The sequence below is a fragment of the Mauremys reevesii genome, linkage group 4 (genome assembly GCF_016161935.1).
Source record: "Mauremys reevesii isolate NIE-2019 linkage group 4, ASM1616193v1, whole genome shotgun sequence".
NCBI classification, from domain to species: Eukaryota; Metazoa; Chordata; order Testudines; family Geoemydidae; genus Mauremys; species Mauremys reevesii.
This window is the reverse complement of record NC_052626.1, coordinates 39,416,185-39,432,119: the sequence shown is the minus strand read 5'-3', so window position 1 is coordinate 39,432,119 and position 15,935 is coordinate 39,416,185. Positions and strand designations below refer to the sequence as shown.

The 15,935-nt window shown below is 43.9% G+C and overlaps 1 protein-coding gene and 1 long non-coding RNA gene across 12 annotated transcripts in view; one reads left to right on the top strand and one right to left on the bottom strand.

The window, feature by feature from the left end:
• LOC120404784 overlaps nt 1-11,502 on the bottom strand; it is a 35,858-nt gene extending 24,356 nt beyond the window's left edge. Inside the window, exons 1-2 of the long non-coding RNA XR_005598179.1 lie at nt 11,261-11,502; nt 9,992-10,094 (exon numbers count right to left, since the gene is read on the bottom strand). This is a non-coding gene — a long non-coding RNA (uncharacterized LOC120404784). The remainder of the gene's footprint in view (nt 1-9,991; nt 10,095-11,260) is intronic.
• Nucleotides 1-15,935, top strand: part of NRXN3 (neurexin 3) — a 1,505,977-nt gene that overhangs the window by 615,693 nt on the left and 874,349 nt on the right. For all 11 annotated transcript variants that reach the window (XM_039537764.1, XM_039537767.1, XM_039537763.1 and 8 more), the window contains one exon: nt 4,329-4,355. In XM_039537764.1, coding sequence (XP_039393698.1) covers nt 4,329-4,355 — 27 coding nt within the window. The remainder of the gene's footprint in view (nt 1-4,328; nt 4,356-15,935) is intronic.

The following is a 15,935-nucleotide window of genomic DNA, read 5'->3' as shown; positions in this document are numbered from 1 at the left end:
AGACAAGCATAGTTTCCAGAAGATCCTGACTGTTACACACCACCCGTACATAACTGAAGAAGGGGCCACCTGAAGCCAGGGCTGCCCAGAGGATTCAGGGGGCCTGGGGTCTTCAGCGGTGGGGGGCCCCTGCTTCGGTGGTAATTTGGCAGCAGGGGGTCCTTCCGCTCCGGGACCCGCCTCTGAAATGCCCCGAAGACCCACAGCGGGGACCCCCCGCCGCCGAATTACGGCCAAAGACCCAGCACTTCGGTGGCGGGTCCCACTTCAGTGGTAATTCAGCGGTGGGGGGTCCTTCCGCCCTGGAGCAGAAGGACCCCCCGCCACCAAAGACCTGGAGCGGAAGAAGCTCTGGGGGCCCGGGCCCCACAAGAGTTTTCCGGGGCCCCTGGAGCGAGTGAAGGACCTCACTCCAGGGCCCCCGAAAAACTCTTGTGGGGGCCCCTGCGGGGCCCAGGGCCTGGGGCAAATTGCCCCACTTTCCCCCCCCACCGTCTGGGCGGCCCTGCCTGAAGCAGCAAAACTTTCAATGAGTGTGTAGGTGGAGGACTCCAGGGTGATGGGGCAGATATACATAACAACGGTGTCCTGCAGATAAACAGGGCCATGAGAACCCTGGTGTAATTCCAGAAACGTTGGTGGAATGACTCCAGGGATGAATTCAGCCTCTACCATTTGAATAGGTTATTTCTGGCTGTCAGAGCCCTTCATTCCCACTGCTCTGTTTCCTGTACTTGCTTCCTTTCCACAACTTCTGCACACCACACTCGGTCTATGCACACTTGTGTTTCCCTTAAACTACATACCAATGCTGCCTTTAACTTTAGCCTATTGCACTGGTGCCATTAACCTTCTGTGTGCAGAGGAACCCCTAGACCTGTGCCCAGGGAACATGCTCCTGAAAATCCAGTGCTAGGAGATCCTACCTGCTGAGCTGTTGATGAGGAGCTCCTGATTTACAGTAGGAATAAATGAAGGAAGGTCTCTGGACTGGGTCTTCCCTGGCTCTTCCCACTCCTCCCCCACTCCCATAGACGTGGCACTTCGGCTTTGCCCCCTACCCTCCAGACATCTCATTCATTGACTAAACCTAACAGTTGCTAACTAGATCTACAGCTACTCTGGCCGTGTTCACCTTTAAATCCAAAGGAACAGAAAACCGCTTTGAGTCAGGAATTCAGCCAGACTGAAATAAAGCAAATCCCATTAGTAAAACCCAATTACAGTGTTGAGAACCCTCAGCAAGGATTACCAAAAGCCTTACTGTACCAATATGAACATGGGGGAATCCCAGGAGGTTTCTTTAATTACTGCCAAGCTCCTCAGCTGATCTTGCTTTGACTACCTGGATCTGTACCTTAATATGTACCTTCTACCCCACAACAACCTGGGAGTGCATTGGTTTCACAGTGTTGCTCTGATTTAAAGAGCCATTTACATCCTTTTGAAGCTTGGTATAATGGGGAGAAAAATAGTTTCATTCACTGATGGCTTAATCCTCTCTGCTACCCTAGGCTAAGGCCAAAAGTGGTGCCCTGGGGCAGGAAATAAAGACTTGATCCTAAGTTTTTGCAGTAGACATTGATTTTTAGATGCCTTCGTTTTTTGCTGCCCAACTTTAAACAGCTTGGGCCTGATTTTGAGAGGTACTGAGCATCTGCAGTTTCAGTAGCTCACATGTCACTGGTATCTTGGGATGATAAAATCCAGTCATGGGTGAATCTTAAACATCTCAGAGGGTTGGTTCAAATAAATAGATGGTTCATAAGACCTTCAGCAGATTTAGAATCCCTGCAATGCAAACGCTTCCCATGGAAGATGTCCTGTAGGGTGATCATTGGTATTGGAAGACAGTGCCCTGGCTGGTTGTCATTTTTGGTTGGGAAGAGGAAAAGGGATCAGTCAGTGCTCTCACGTTCTCAGAGCCTGGAAATCTAGCCTCCCACAAAATCCAGGTCATTTTAGCAGATCACTAAATGGCTTGGTATCTTGTTGTACATTAAAAACCCTACCAGACAAAACAGGGAGTGTATTTGTCTCTCTCCCAAAGCACTGGTCCTCCACCCCCATACAGCAACTCACTCTGAAAAAAATACTTTGGAACATGTGGAAACATTCAAACCCCCTGTATAATGAAGCAAGAATTCTCCAGGCAAATTTATCATATTTTCCACTGACTTTTTAGTTTCCCAGTTTGATTATTGTTGTTCAGAACCCTGACATATTTCTCCATACTGATCATTTGTGACTTTGTCCCTAGTAAACCCCTATACTGATCTCTCTCTCTCTCTCTCTCTCTCTCTCTGGTCAGAGAGGAAAAGACAGCTGGTTTCTTATATATTTTAGAGGGCTTCCCTCACCCCTCCCATAAGGGATATAGCTACCACTGTATGGTGATCGTACCAATTGCTCCAGGGCTGTTTGCTCCCACTTTTCTGTTGCGGTTGACGACACATGACAAACCTAATCGCACAAAACCAACCCCAGATTTTCTCAAGAGAAGTTCTGCTTGAGAACAGACTCTCTCTGGCATTGCTGCTTCTGATTGGTCTATCACTAATCACTTTCACCCCTTCTTTATTTATAGAAACTGATTCTTTTCCTTCAGCCCCCTCCTTTTTATTTTTTAAAGTTGCAGTTTGTTTCTACTACTGAAAGAATTGTCCTTATTACACCCTTTGGAGTAAAAGCATTTCACCCTGAGATGCAGCCGATTTAGCTCTCTCCCCCTCTATGTTCTTTCCAGTCTCTCCTCTCACTTTCTGTATATCTGCTGCTGCTGGGCCATATCCCCATGATACAGACAAACAGCTGTGCTGGGCAAGGCTGCGGTTACCTGACAGAGGCTCTCCTCCAGGATATCCGGTCAGGATGGCCAGAACTCAGAGACTATGATCCTTAACCTGGGGTTTATGAGAGAAGACCAGGATGGTCAAAGACGCCTGGTACTGTGGTGATGCATTAACTCCATGCTCACGTTGGGGCACTCCAGTGGGGGGATGTTCACAACCCCAAGGATCAAACCAGCCTCCCCAGGGGCCTCATCCTGAGGAGGGCTGAGCACTTGCCGTTTCTAGTAAGTTAAGTGGAAGCAGCAGGTGCTCAGAAGTTCTCTGGTTCAGGCCATCAAACACCACTTGTTTTCTCTGTTACTATTTATTAGTGCGAACAAACGGAATTCTGTATCCCTTTGTTTCTTTTTCTTTCCTCCTTTCTTCCTATGCTCCTTTTCTCCCTTCCTCCAGTGTGGAACCCCTGAGCGAAGCAGGCAGGGCTGTCAAAGATTCTGAGGTCTGTCACTTCACTGCCTGTTTCATCTTCTGCCTGAATGTTACAGGTGTCTCATTCAGTACTAACATTCAGGCAGCAAGACAAGACTGGGCTCTGAGGAGCTGGCTGAGCTGGGTATCTTTGAACCCTCCTCCCCCCCCCAAAAAAAAAACCCCAAAAAACCAACAACAAAACCCTCTCCCAACCAATCAAAAAAATCACCCCAACCTCCCAAAAAGTAGCTGAAATCTGGGCTGGGTGTTCGTGCGGTTAGCCGTTTGCAAGTGGCCATTTTATGATAGGACACAACTGAGGGGTATATTAACCCTTTCCTCGCTTGAATGGACAGTGGCAAATGCACCTGTGCACATTTTTTCCAAGCAATCTGGGCTAACATTAAGGGGAGTGAGAGAGGGTCTGTCCTGGGGAGAGATGGAAAGGGTTAAATATTGCACCAACCAACGTCGATAGACTGATTTTACAGGTATACTGTGTTGGACAGGTGGTATATTTATGCAATAACTATTAATTAATTCAAATGAAACCAAATGTAAAGGTTGCCTTTAAACGTCAAGCTTCTCAGAGAAATTGCAGAGGGTTTCAAAAAATAGAAAGGACATTGGGGTATGACTTGCATTTTGAGGAAGATTATTTTGTGCCTTAATTACTTGTCAATTTTTTTTCCTTTTAATTAATATCAGTTCGTGGTCTGAAGCAGTAGATAATCTTAGTTGTATAGGCTTCCTTAAAAAGAAAAGAACTTTCTGTGTCGATATGTGGATATATATGTATATAGGTATATCTCTCTTTACAAATGTGTGTATATATATATACGGGTGTGTATGTATATATATATGCATATGTATCTGATATTTCAATAGACTATACTGTACATATACACCCATGCCTGAGCTTGTACAGACTGTATATAAATATAAAATGGCCACATCTCTTTGCGTGTGTCTGTCCCCGGAAGGGTGGACTGATTGTTTTTGGATGTCTGCAGCTGTTACCTTGAAGGATGCAATTTCATCTTTCATTTATTTTTCCCCATCTAGACTGTATCAGGATAAACTGTAACGCCAGTAAGTTTTCCCTCAAGTTTCATTTTGTTCTCTATATATTAAAAAAAGAAATTAACTTTATTTCCTTTGCAAGTTTATAAGCTGTTTTTCTTTTTCTTTCTTTCCTTCTTTTTTTCCTTTCTTATTCATTTTTTAAATACAAAAATCAAAGATAGGGTGGGATCTGGGGCTGGGGGAGGAGGGAAGGATTCGTGGTGATTGTGTGCAAATGTATTATGTGAGGTTTCTCTCAGGAGGAGATGAACTGTTATTTCATGGCTTTGCAGAAAAGCACCTGGGCATTGGGATGAGCTGAAAATGTGTTTCAGTGGTAACCTGTTGTCTTTTGGGAAATGCCTTTAGAGATATTTAGAGAACATGTAAAGGTAACAACAGGTACTGTATACACTTCTCCACTACCTGAAAAACACCCCTATAATAAAACGTGTTCAGGACACAGTGGTGGCTGCTTAATCTGATATTTCTTCAATACCATTTTTAAGGGGGCTGGTGGGCTTTTGGGGTGGGGGGAGAAGCCCTTAGCATTGGGGTAGCATCTCAGACTCTTATATGAGAATCACCTGCAGGTCACCTCACCAGCTAGACTTCTGTGACAAATCCCATCTGAGGGACTAACTCTGGGTCCCTTTCAGTCTGTGTGAGACAGAAGAGGGCTTAGGAATGCCATAAAGAGTAATCATTAAAGACCACATCCCAGCCAGAAACTCTGTAGTGCAACAGAGAGAGCCTCTCCTGCCATGTTTCAAAAATCATGAGTTTAGAACTTGTTGAAATAAGTGTGGGCCTCAGGCCACAAAACGTGGGTCTGGATTTTGGAGGCAATCAGCCTCCAAAGTTAGTGGCTGCTGGACCCAAGGATTTTTTTTAAGGCTCATCTCTCTAATTAAAACAAAATTCCTTTCTGAACTGGTGGCCCTTCTGTGCTGTGCTCCGTGCAGGGGGGGTTATGGAACGGTGAACAAGTTGCTCTGGAGGTACCAGAAGACAAGAAGGCAAACCTGGCTTGGTGGGTTTTTCTAAACCCTGTTGGCTTTATCCTTTGAGCTATATAGTCTGTCCAATCCAAGCTAGTGGGAGGCCAGGGAAGGAGCAAGTTATGTAGGGTCACTTCATTCAGGCTGAGTTTTCTAACAGCACCAGGAGCTGCACCAGGAGGCACCGCCTCAGACTCTGTCCTCTAGAGCGAACAAGTAGTTTGCAGCCAGCAATGAAACAACAGCTAGCAGCAGCAATGGCAGATTCTCTCTAGGAATCATTCCCTTTGCTACTTTCCCTTCAGTTGGGACTCTCTGTGCAGGTGCAATGATGGAAACCATACAACATTTGATTGTTTCACATATGGTATTGGCCCAAACCAAGGGGAGGTGTGCAGATGTAGCAGGGGATAATATATATATATATATATATATATATATATATATATATATATATATATATATATATATATATATATATATACACCTGAGCAGATGGCACACCTGTTTCCTCTCCTGGTAACTGGCAGCTTCCTCACATGTCAGTCTGCAGTGGAGCAAGAGTGCACAGAGATGTGTGCAGGATGTGGGCTGGCTAGTATCCTCAGTATGCTATGCAGTGCCATGCGGAACTGACTGGCTCCATGGATCTGAAAGCAGAAGGAACATGGAGCCTTTGTCTGAATTTCCTTTTGAGCTTTTAGGTTAGTTTGAATATTGTATTCAAGGGGTGCAGAACAAGGCCAGGAAAATTATTCCCTGAATCGCTGCAAAATGAGATTGCCAGTTTCTGTCCAGCACTACCAAGGACATTTGCATAAAAATGGGATCTTTTGTTTCCCAAGACTTTCCATGCTCCTTGCTACTTATTCCCCCATCCATCCAGGAACTTATTCCATGCTCATTATTAGTGTGCCCTCTGAGCACCGGTCTCAGAGGTAGCATCTGATGTCCTCCCCAGCCACACCCTTATTTCAGAACAGCTGGTTCCTACAGTGTCACCCAGAAAGGGCTCTGTCTTCAGGTGTGGAATCAGCAGCAAGAGGAGGAAACAAAGATTCTGTTTTCATGCAAATTAATGTCCTTTAGTAGTAATAAAAAAGGAAAGAGAGAAAAAAAGACAGACAAAAGAAATCAGACAAGCGGTTTGTGTCAGTTTCCCCACCAGCGTCAGCATCTCTCTAAATCATTTTGCTTTCATGAATTTTTAATAGTCTAGACTTTTGCATATTTAAATATGTTCTTCTGGCAAAGATTTTATTTATTTATTTTTAAAACAACTTGGATTTTCCTAATTAACTTTTTATGATTTTCTGCTTTGTTGGGTTTTTTCTTCTTCTTCCTTTTTGTTTTTTTTCAAACCTTTGCTGCACCACTGGTATGGCAGAAAGACTCAGGCTGTCTGTCCATCCCAATTACTGGAAGGGAACCATACGGGAGCTGACTAGTGGGGAAACTGTATATCCCTGTTCTATGTCTAAGTTCAATTTGCGTAGGCAACAGCAAAAGCAAAATCTCATCCTTGTAGGAGGCTGGTGATTTATTTGTGCATGAGGAGTTACAGATATGGCTGTGGGTCTCCCAGGTGTGGGTCTCCTAGGTTGATTAATATTCTGGGTATGTAGCCTGAATCCCTCCTTGGATTCAGGGTAACATTTCAGAGGTCGGGAGGACATGCATGTGTGTTGAGGTGAGGAGAGGGGTTTAAGGGTGAGTGAGCTCAAGAAATAAACTTCCTTTCCAATTGAGGGGCCTCAGATTATGCAGTCACCATTGCTGACCGAACACAGGAGACCTGGATCGTGTTTTAAAAGCAAACAGAGCTGTGGTTGGGAGATCCCATGGAATAGTAAAAGTGATGTGGCCTGGGTATCCTACTAGCATGGTCACAGACAGCACTGCAGCTCATGCTGCCTCCAAGGCTTCCAGCATGCAGTGACAGGTAAGGACTTTGATTCTCATTGCTCTTTCTGTTCATTGAAGGATGGTTTTGGGTTGGAGGAGCTTTTGTGCTACTTTGCTGCATCTGTGGGTTGTTCACATTTCCTGATGATGTCATGTTCTGCCCTCCACCACTCCATTTTTCCTGCACTGCTTCATTCCTCATCCCTTTCATACCTCCAAATTGTAGGGTGGGATGATTGATCCGGTATCCTGTTTTATAGGGGCATGTTCTTCTTTTCATGTATCTATTTTACTTTAAAAAACACTCCCTCGCTTCACTCTTGGAAAGACCTCCACTGGCGAAGTCTGAAGTCTAAAGTGCCTGATGCTTATCTCACTTAAATCAGGGGTAATTCCGTTAAAGTCTGTAGTGTTACACCAATGAAAGCAAGATGAGAAGCAGTTTCTCAGATCACAGAGTTTGAAGGTGTGTAGAGTGATTTCTCAGCACAGACTTAACAGATGGAACAATTGTGTTGTCTGGCTTTGAAGGAGAGATCCCTGCCTGTCAAATGTTTCTGCTTGTACAAACATAAACTTTTTAAAAAATGAAGGGGGACTGAACTTTGAATATAAGAACACAGGATTTTCCCAAGGGGAACAGCTCTTTTGTCCATCTCCTCTTGTATCCAGCCTCCTGAAGTGGCCAATATACCTATGAGGAAGGTAGGAAAGCCCTTATAGTGTTCTTCATCTATTGTGCCATGCTATCCAGTATTTCTTTACCTCTCCAGTGTGCTCTAATCTTTGCATTCTGCATCTCTTTTTCGGTGACCATCTCTCATTCCTAGAGGTGTATTCTTCAGTGTCTAGTCAAGCTGAAGCCTCAGGAATGGCACTGCATATATTTCAGGTATAGTAGCTTTTGGAGTATAGGGTGCAGAAGTATTCATGTTAGTGACATTTCTGGATTATTTTTTGCTTCCTATTTCCTGGCCTCATTTACATATCTCCCACCTTCCCACATTGTGTCTCTGATCACAGACAAGGAGGTGGGTGTTACCAACATAGGAGGCAATAATTTTGAGACAGCAGTCGTCTTTGATCCAAGGAACACTGCTGGGTTCTCTCTCAACATTTCATAGTGAGGCCTTCACGTCTTACTAGAACATGCAAAGCAAGTCATTTCCCAAGGGCCCATTTATTTGTGTGGGTCTTGAAGCCTCAGCAACCTATGAGCCTACTTTTTCTTCCATTTCAAGTAGCAGGAACAGAGGGGAGGGAGAGATCTCATAGCTCAGTTGCTACTAGGAGACCCTGTGTTTCTTAGGGGGCCTCAGGGTTGGTTCCTTGCTAGGAGTCCAGTTAATTGTGGAGCTACCTCTGACAATAGCAGGTAGCTAAGACATGAGGCCAGATCTCCCCTTCCAGCTGCAGACTGTGTTGTATTTAGTGCCCTGTTAAATTCCATTTTCCATAATGTCAAAGTTTCATTTTGTTAAGCACCAACGTAGCAACATAAAGCAGGAGCCTGTGATATATGAATCTCCGGGAGATGTTAAGAGCTTTTCTCTCACTGCATTATCATAAACAAATATGTAACCATGCTAACCCAAATCTAATCAAAACATTGTAACACTATGAGCCTTTCTCTATTTTCTTAGGGAATCTGCTGTCATTTTAATAAAAGCTTAATAATGCTCTAACAAGAAAATATTATCTGTAAAATGAGGTGATATGATTAGATGTCCCCATCATATTTGTGACGTTAGTATCTCCTAATGCCAATTTAATGTAATCCAGGAGGAAATTAATGCTAACACAGACTGAGAAATAATGACAAGTCATTAGCATGTTGTACTGTAACATTGCAGCTACTTTTAGGAGCTTTAGTGTCTGAACAGCTTAGCTGGTAGCATTCTCACCTTTGGGCTGGAAGTCATGTATTCAAGTGCCAGATCAGCCCAGTGCTGCCATTGCAGTGTGGGAAGGAAGGAAGCTGTATTTTTGAATGGTACCTTCTAAAGAGGTCATGTTAAAAAGAGATTCTTTCTGCCATTCTCTGGTAGCATTCCAGGTTTAAATGAAAAATTCCTCTGTGGCAAGGTAACAGGATGTGGAGCCTTTTGGCTCCAACTTGCTAATTTGAATCCCGCCCAGGTATGTAGTGACTGAAAGCCATTGCCATCTGAAGGCTGTTTGGTGGCCTGCGTGAGGTGATGTATTGGCCTCAGTCCAGATAAAAGCGGACAGTTATCCATGTGATAAAAGCCCACAGTTGGCAGTCTCAACAGAGATGACCAGGTTTGCATGGCCTTTGGAGACTGGACTCCTCTCTGGCAGTGGGTTCTGTGTGCAGGAAGACTGCTCTGCCACCATCTTAGCTGTACCTGTTCTGTGGATATGGGGAGGATTTTCAGTCCTATCAGCCCTGCACTTTCATGAGCAGAAAATTGACATAAACATTGGAAAAACATGACGTAGTGTGTGGGGAAGAAGAGGGTGTTTATGCATGTATTTAATTTCGATAAGGAGCAGCCCAAGGAGGGCATTTTCTAATGAGACTAAGCATGATTAAAAAAAAAACAGAACAGACACTAATCAGCACCGAGCACGCCTCACCACCCTGAAAGCTGCCCTTGGCAATAAATTCTGGGCCAGATCACAGCGATTTCAGCAGTTCTGAACCCAGAGTAGCTGGTGAGGAGGCCGTAGTGGTTTGTATTACTGGATGCAGAACTCTTAACAAATGAAGGCTTTAGCGGTTACTTTACTTACCCCAGTACTGCAAGGACTGAGAAGACTGAAGTACTGCTGTGGTATAATTCATTTTAGGGGCATAGTTCATTGTTGTTTCATCCCTTGGGGGTAGGATTTAATACTAAACAATAAAGGACAAAAGACTGATATGTAAAGTCAGAAAAAGCAGTGACATTATAATGCATTTTTTTGCCATAGTACAAAGGCCCCATGTCACTTAATGTCCTGGAGGCCTTAAATCTGATCTAAAAAAACCTCTCGTATAGCCTTGATTTACCAAATTCCAGTTAGCCCAGACTTGGTTAACAGAGGTTGATTGATGGCCCTCAAGGTAGTATTGTTTTCCTCTTTATAAAGGCTGCAGTTCTGGTCTGTCAGTTCCAGAGCTGAGGAAGAGGGTTCGGTGGGTTTTCTAAAGTCACTTGTTTTTAAAGGGACAGCACTGTTTAGAATATAGTCCCCCTCAATCTCTTTGTACACTGCATTATAGGGTTGGGACCCAGATGGAATGCACCCTTTTGACTATCTGACAGTCATCACTCCTTGGAAACGCATTGGGCAGTCTGCACAACACACTTGTCATCTTCCTTGTTTTATTAACTCTCTCTGGTTTTCTGAAGTCCTCTGCCACCTTTGGAAATCTGAGTGCAGTTTAATATATTTATCTTTATAAAAATCTAAGACTCTGCAGACTCAGAGCCCTGCCTGAGAGTGTAACTAAAGACAAAAATAGTTTGGGAGGGCATGAAGACAAGATAGCCAAACAAAATATCCAAACCAGCATAGAAAACTAGTATTTCATCACTAAATATTAATTACAGCACTTTACTCAAGTGCTGGGGTTCTGGGTGCCAGAGTAGCACCTAGATAGATAAATGGATAGATCCCCCACATACCAAAAACCAGCCAGAAAGATGCGGTGGATGATGCCTGGCATACATTGGAAAGGGGTGGAAGATGGGAGGGGCAGATTCCAGAGTCAGATAATGGTTCTGTGAGCCTTGGATATGAGTTTTACCAGGTGGTTGGCTGACTTTGTTTCACCTTATCCATCAGTCATTAGGGCACAGTCTTTGCCTTACTACATTCTTCTAGGAAAAGTGGGCTGACCTGCTTACCTTCCCATAGCAATGATTGCAGGATTTCAGTCAGTCTGACTGGGAGAAGTGGAAAGGGGGTGGGGGGAAGAGGCTCCTAAACTTTGCTTTTCAGTTCTTTGGCCACATTATTCATGTATGTCCACATCCCAGCCTTTCCCTCAGATCAGCTGTGATCAGTTGCATTTACCTGAGAAAGCAGCTGTATTCCATCAGAGTCTGAGGGCATCACACTGCGGGTCTAAAAAAGCAACACCTCTGCTGTTCTGCAGTTATAATGAAGTCTTTGGCTCCTCTTGGACAGCTTCAAATTCTGCCAAGCAGGCAATGATCAGAGGGCTATTTCTCTCTTGTTTCATTTCCTGTCTTTCTTTCAAGGCACTGTGAGTCTAGGAGACCTGATATACCGATGGATGGATCAGGAAGCCAGCTGTTTGCAAGCGGTGCTAATGTACTGATTCCTGGATAAAGACATCAAAAGGGAGAACTTGTTAACCTATTGACAATATTAAAATCAAAATAGCAGCTTCTGAGAGCACAGATGCTGGACAATATTCAGAGAAGTGAAAAGATCCTGGGAGACAGAATGATAGAGAGAAGAGGCTGCTCCAAGAAGGAGCCTCTTCTCACTCTAGGCAGTCTTGGAGCAACAACTAGCCTGTCCTACTAGTGGCCTACACTATGTCACCACAGCCCACCATCCTGCCTGTTCTTTGCATTGCAAGGCTAGCCTGTCTGATAGACAGTTCTGCTTCTAGAAAATGTCCATCAGGGAGCTATGGTAGCAGAGGGAGGATGGAAGCTTACATTAAAAACATTCTAGGTCAGTTGATCAGAAGCCTCTGAAATGAGTTGTGAGGGCGGCCTGTGAGTTTGCTTGCAGAGGTCATAGTAGGGAACACCTTAGAAATACCTAGAGTTTTTCCAGTGAGACAAGTATCTGAATCACAGTTGCTATTAATTTGTCCACTTGTTAGCAGTCTAATGAGAGAGGCCAACGTCTGAATGGGCCATACAGAGCGACCTCCCTCTTTCCCAAAGTCCCTTTGGGTCAGGGTGAGGCATGTTGTTGTGTGGTGTGTGGAGGAAGCTTGCACTGCCTCTGCCCATGCTCTTCTGTGGAGAAACGACTTTAATAATAACCTCTCACCAGTACTATCTCCACTGAAAAATTCCCCCTCCTAGGAATAATCATTTTTCTGACGTGTCACCCCCTGAAAGATCTGTCTTGGGCATGTTTCCCATATCCTGCTGGCACAGTCATGAAAATCCTCAGAAAAACCTATGACACCACAAGGAATCCTGTTGACTTGCTGCAGGAATTTTTGATCAGCAGTGAAGGTTCACTATATTTCCCTACCCCATTGTTCTAGCCAGCAGAAAGTGCAATACACTGAAAATATTTTCATTCTGAATGTGGAAAGTGAGGAGGCCTAAGAAAAATCCTAGAGTCATTTTCCCAATGAAATTGCTACCCACTCAGTGGCTGTGATGTTAAACAGTCATCTGTGAACACTTCATTATGGCAAAATAGCTTTTTCCTCTCAGTGGATTTCACTACACCCGGGCCTGATCATGAATAGGGGTCAAATCACTTGTACGTTTATAATTATTTCCAGAATCCAAGGGGGTAAATTACAATTTCTGTTCTCTCCTGAATGAACAGAACCATCAGTAAGCATGAAACAAAACAGGGATATTATTATGCTAATTAACTGTTACCACTAGAGATGCCTAGAATAAGCATGGGTTCACGTTTAATTGCCTATTAAGAACCTGTTAGCATGCTAACATCTTTCTGACCAGTATGTCAGCTGTTCTTCCTTCCATAAGGAGAAGCCCATTTTAAATAATTCAAAACATTATTCAAACTGGGCAAGGTGTAGAGGAACTATGGCCAGTACTGCTATTGGCTGCTATCAACATCTGTCAAAATCATAGAATCATAGGACTGGAAGGGACCTCAAGAAGTCATCTAGTCCAGTCCCTTGCACTCATGGCAGGACTAAGTATTATCTAGACCATCTCTGACAGGTCTAAGATGGCGGAGTTTTCACAGCCTCCCTATTCCAGTGCTTAACCACTCTGACTGGAAGTTTGTCTTAGTATACAACCTAAACCTCCCTTTCTGCAAGTTAAGCCCATTGCTTCTTGTCCTACCCTCAGAGGTTAATGAGAACAACTTACCTCCCTCCTCATTGTAACAACCTTTAATGTGCTTGAAAACTGTTAGCATGTCCCTCTTCAGTCTTCTCTTCAGACTAAACAAACCCAGTTTTTTCTATTTTCCCTCATAGGTCATGTTTTCTAGACCTTTAATCATTTTTGTTGCTCTTCTCTGGACTCTCTCCAGTTTGTCCACATCTTTCCTGAAATGTGGCACCCAAAACTGGATACAGTATTCCAGCTGAGACCTAATCAGGATGGAGTAGAGCAGAAGAACTACTTCTTGTGTCTTGCTTACAACACTCCAGCTAATGCATCCCAGAACAATGTTTGCCTTTTTTGCAACAGTGTTACACTATAGACTCATATTTAACTTGTGATCCACTATGACCCCCTGATCCCTTTCTGCAGTATTCCTTCCTAGTCAGTCATTTCCCATTTTGTATGTATGCAACTGATTGTTCCTTCCTAAGTGGAGTACTTTGCATTTGTCCTTATTGAATTTTATCCTATTTACTTCAGACCATTTCTCCAGTTTGTCCAGATCATTTTGAATTTTAATCCTGCCCTCCAAAGCACTTGAAACACCTCCCAGCTTGGTATTGCTCGCAAACTTCATCGCTGTAATCTCTATGCACTTATCTAAATCATTGGTGAAGATATTGAACAGAACTGGACCTAGAACTGATCCGTGTGGGACCCCACTTGATATGCCCTTCCAGCTTGACTGTGAACTACTGATAACTATTCTCTGGGAATAGTTTTCCAACCAGTTATGCACCCACCTTATAGTAGCTCCATCTAGGTTGTATTTCCCTATTTGTTTATGAGAAGGTCATGTGAGACAGTATAAAAAGCCTTACTAAAACACATCTACTGCTTTTCCCTATCCACAAGGGTTATTACCTTGTCAAAGAAAGCTATTAGCTTGGCGTGATGGGGTGTACTAGGCCCCTGTGTCACCTTGCTGCAGAATAGAGTAGTGGAGGAGTCCTCCAGGCAGCCTAGAGTGACTACAGAGAAGCAAACAATCACAGGGGCTGCTGGAGCGACCAACTAGGGCCAGAAGGGCCATATAAAAGGCAAGCAGCAGAGCAGAAAGTTCAGTTCCTGCCTGGAGCTGGGGGGGTGGGAGGGGAATAGGAATGGTCCGGACTAGGTGCCTGCCTCGCTGGTAGGACCATGAACAGCTCATTGCAGGCAGCACTGAGCCCAAGGAAGACTGCCAAAGACTGTCTGGATGGATGAGCATCAGGACTGTGGACAGATCAGTGTAGGCAGGCTGAGCCCCAGGGGACTGAGCCCAGAAGCCGGCCTGACTAGGTGAGGACACAGAAATAGTCCCGAATGGTATGGTTGTGGACTAAGCCCAGTGAGGACTGCTGAAAAGACACCAGCTGCGGGTACGGAGTTGGGCCCCAGTTGGGTTGCTTAAGAAGGCAGGGCCTCTGGGAAGAATCCTTAGAGATATGGCTCCATACCAGGACTGGGAAAAGAACCTGAAACTGTATAACCCGAAATGGGGGACTGTGAATGTGGCTCAACCAGAGGGCTGAGTCATTGAAGACCTGCTCAATAGAATTGTGATTGCAGGAAAGGAGGCGCTCATGAGAAACAGGTGCAGACCCCATTACAGTTGGTTTGACACTATTTGTTCTTGACAAATCCATGCTGACTCTTACTCATTATCTTCTAAGTGTTTGCAAATTGATTGCTTAATTATTTGCTCCATTATCTTTCTGGGTACTGAAGTTAAGCTGGCTGGTCAATGAGAGCCAATGGCAGGGCATCTCTCCATAGTCCCACCTCTACAGATCTTGCAACATCTCTGAAACTACATAAGGGGAAAACTGCTAAAAGGATTGAAATATTGTAACAAATCTATGGCTGCTTAGGATGTCACATCTATCATGATGTTGCATACCATGGGTGCTTGGAACTGCCTGCTGGCAGTGGAGATAGTACTCGTATCCTCTTGCTGTATTAAAAAGCAGATCCTTTTTACCTGAACTGAAGAAGAATTTCTGGTACCTGTGAGAAGTATAGGGTATATGACACACAGTTGAAATGCTGATTGATTCTAGTCAAGGGCACTGATGGCACATATACATTATTTTTTCTATTGTAATAGTTTGGAATAGCCATAAACCCATTTTCTACCATTCCTTTAATGCTCAGATATAATCCAGAGAGGAATAAACACCATTAACCTCACTACCTTGCCCAGTCTTTATCTAACTAATAAAGGACTGTAGGAGCCCTACCTCATTCAGTTTTCATTCACTTGCACCATTTAAGACATTGCACCTGGCTCGCAGTGCTTTTGGTAGACAAAATTTGTACCCAGTGGGACAGGTTTGCATAATTTATGCAGCACAGGGCATTCCAGGGGTGTGTGCTATAATTCAAGATTATGGAATTTTTTATCCCTAAAAAATGCAACAAAATGCAGAGAATTCCATAAAACACCAACAACAAAAATTAAAAGAATGTTAGCATGTTTAGTGCGCTTAATAGTAAACACTCAAATGGGTTATCTCTGTTCCCTGTAATTATGGACCACATTACACTTTCTAACAACATGACCACATGCTGTTTCTCAAATAAAACACTTTATATCATTCAAGTGTTTTTCAATAGTCTCGTAAGGTGTGTCTTTTCAGGTGCACAGTGGGTGTGAGGCAAGGGCTTTGCAGGAG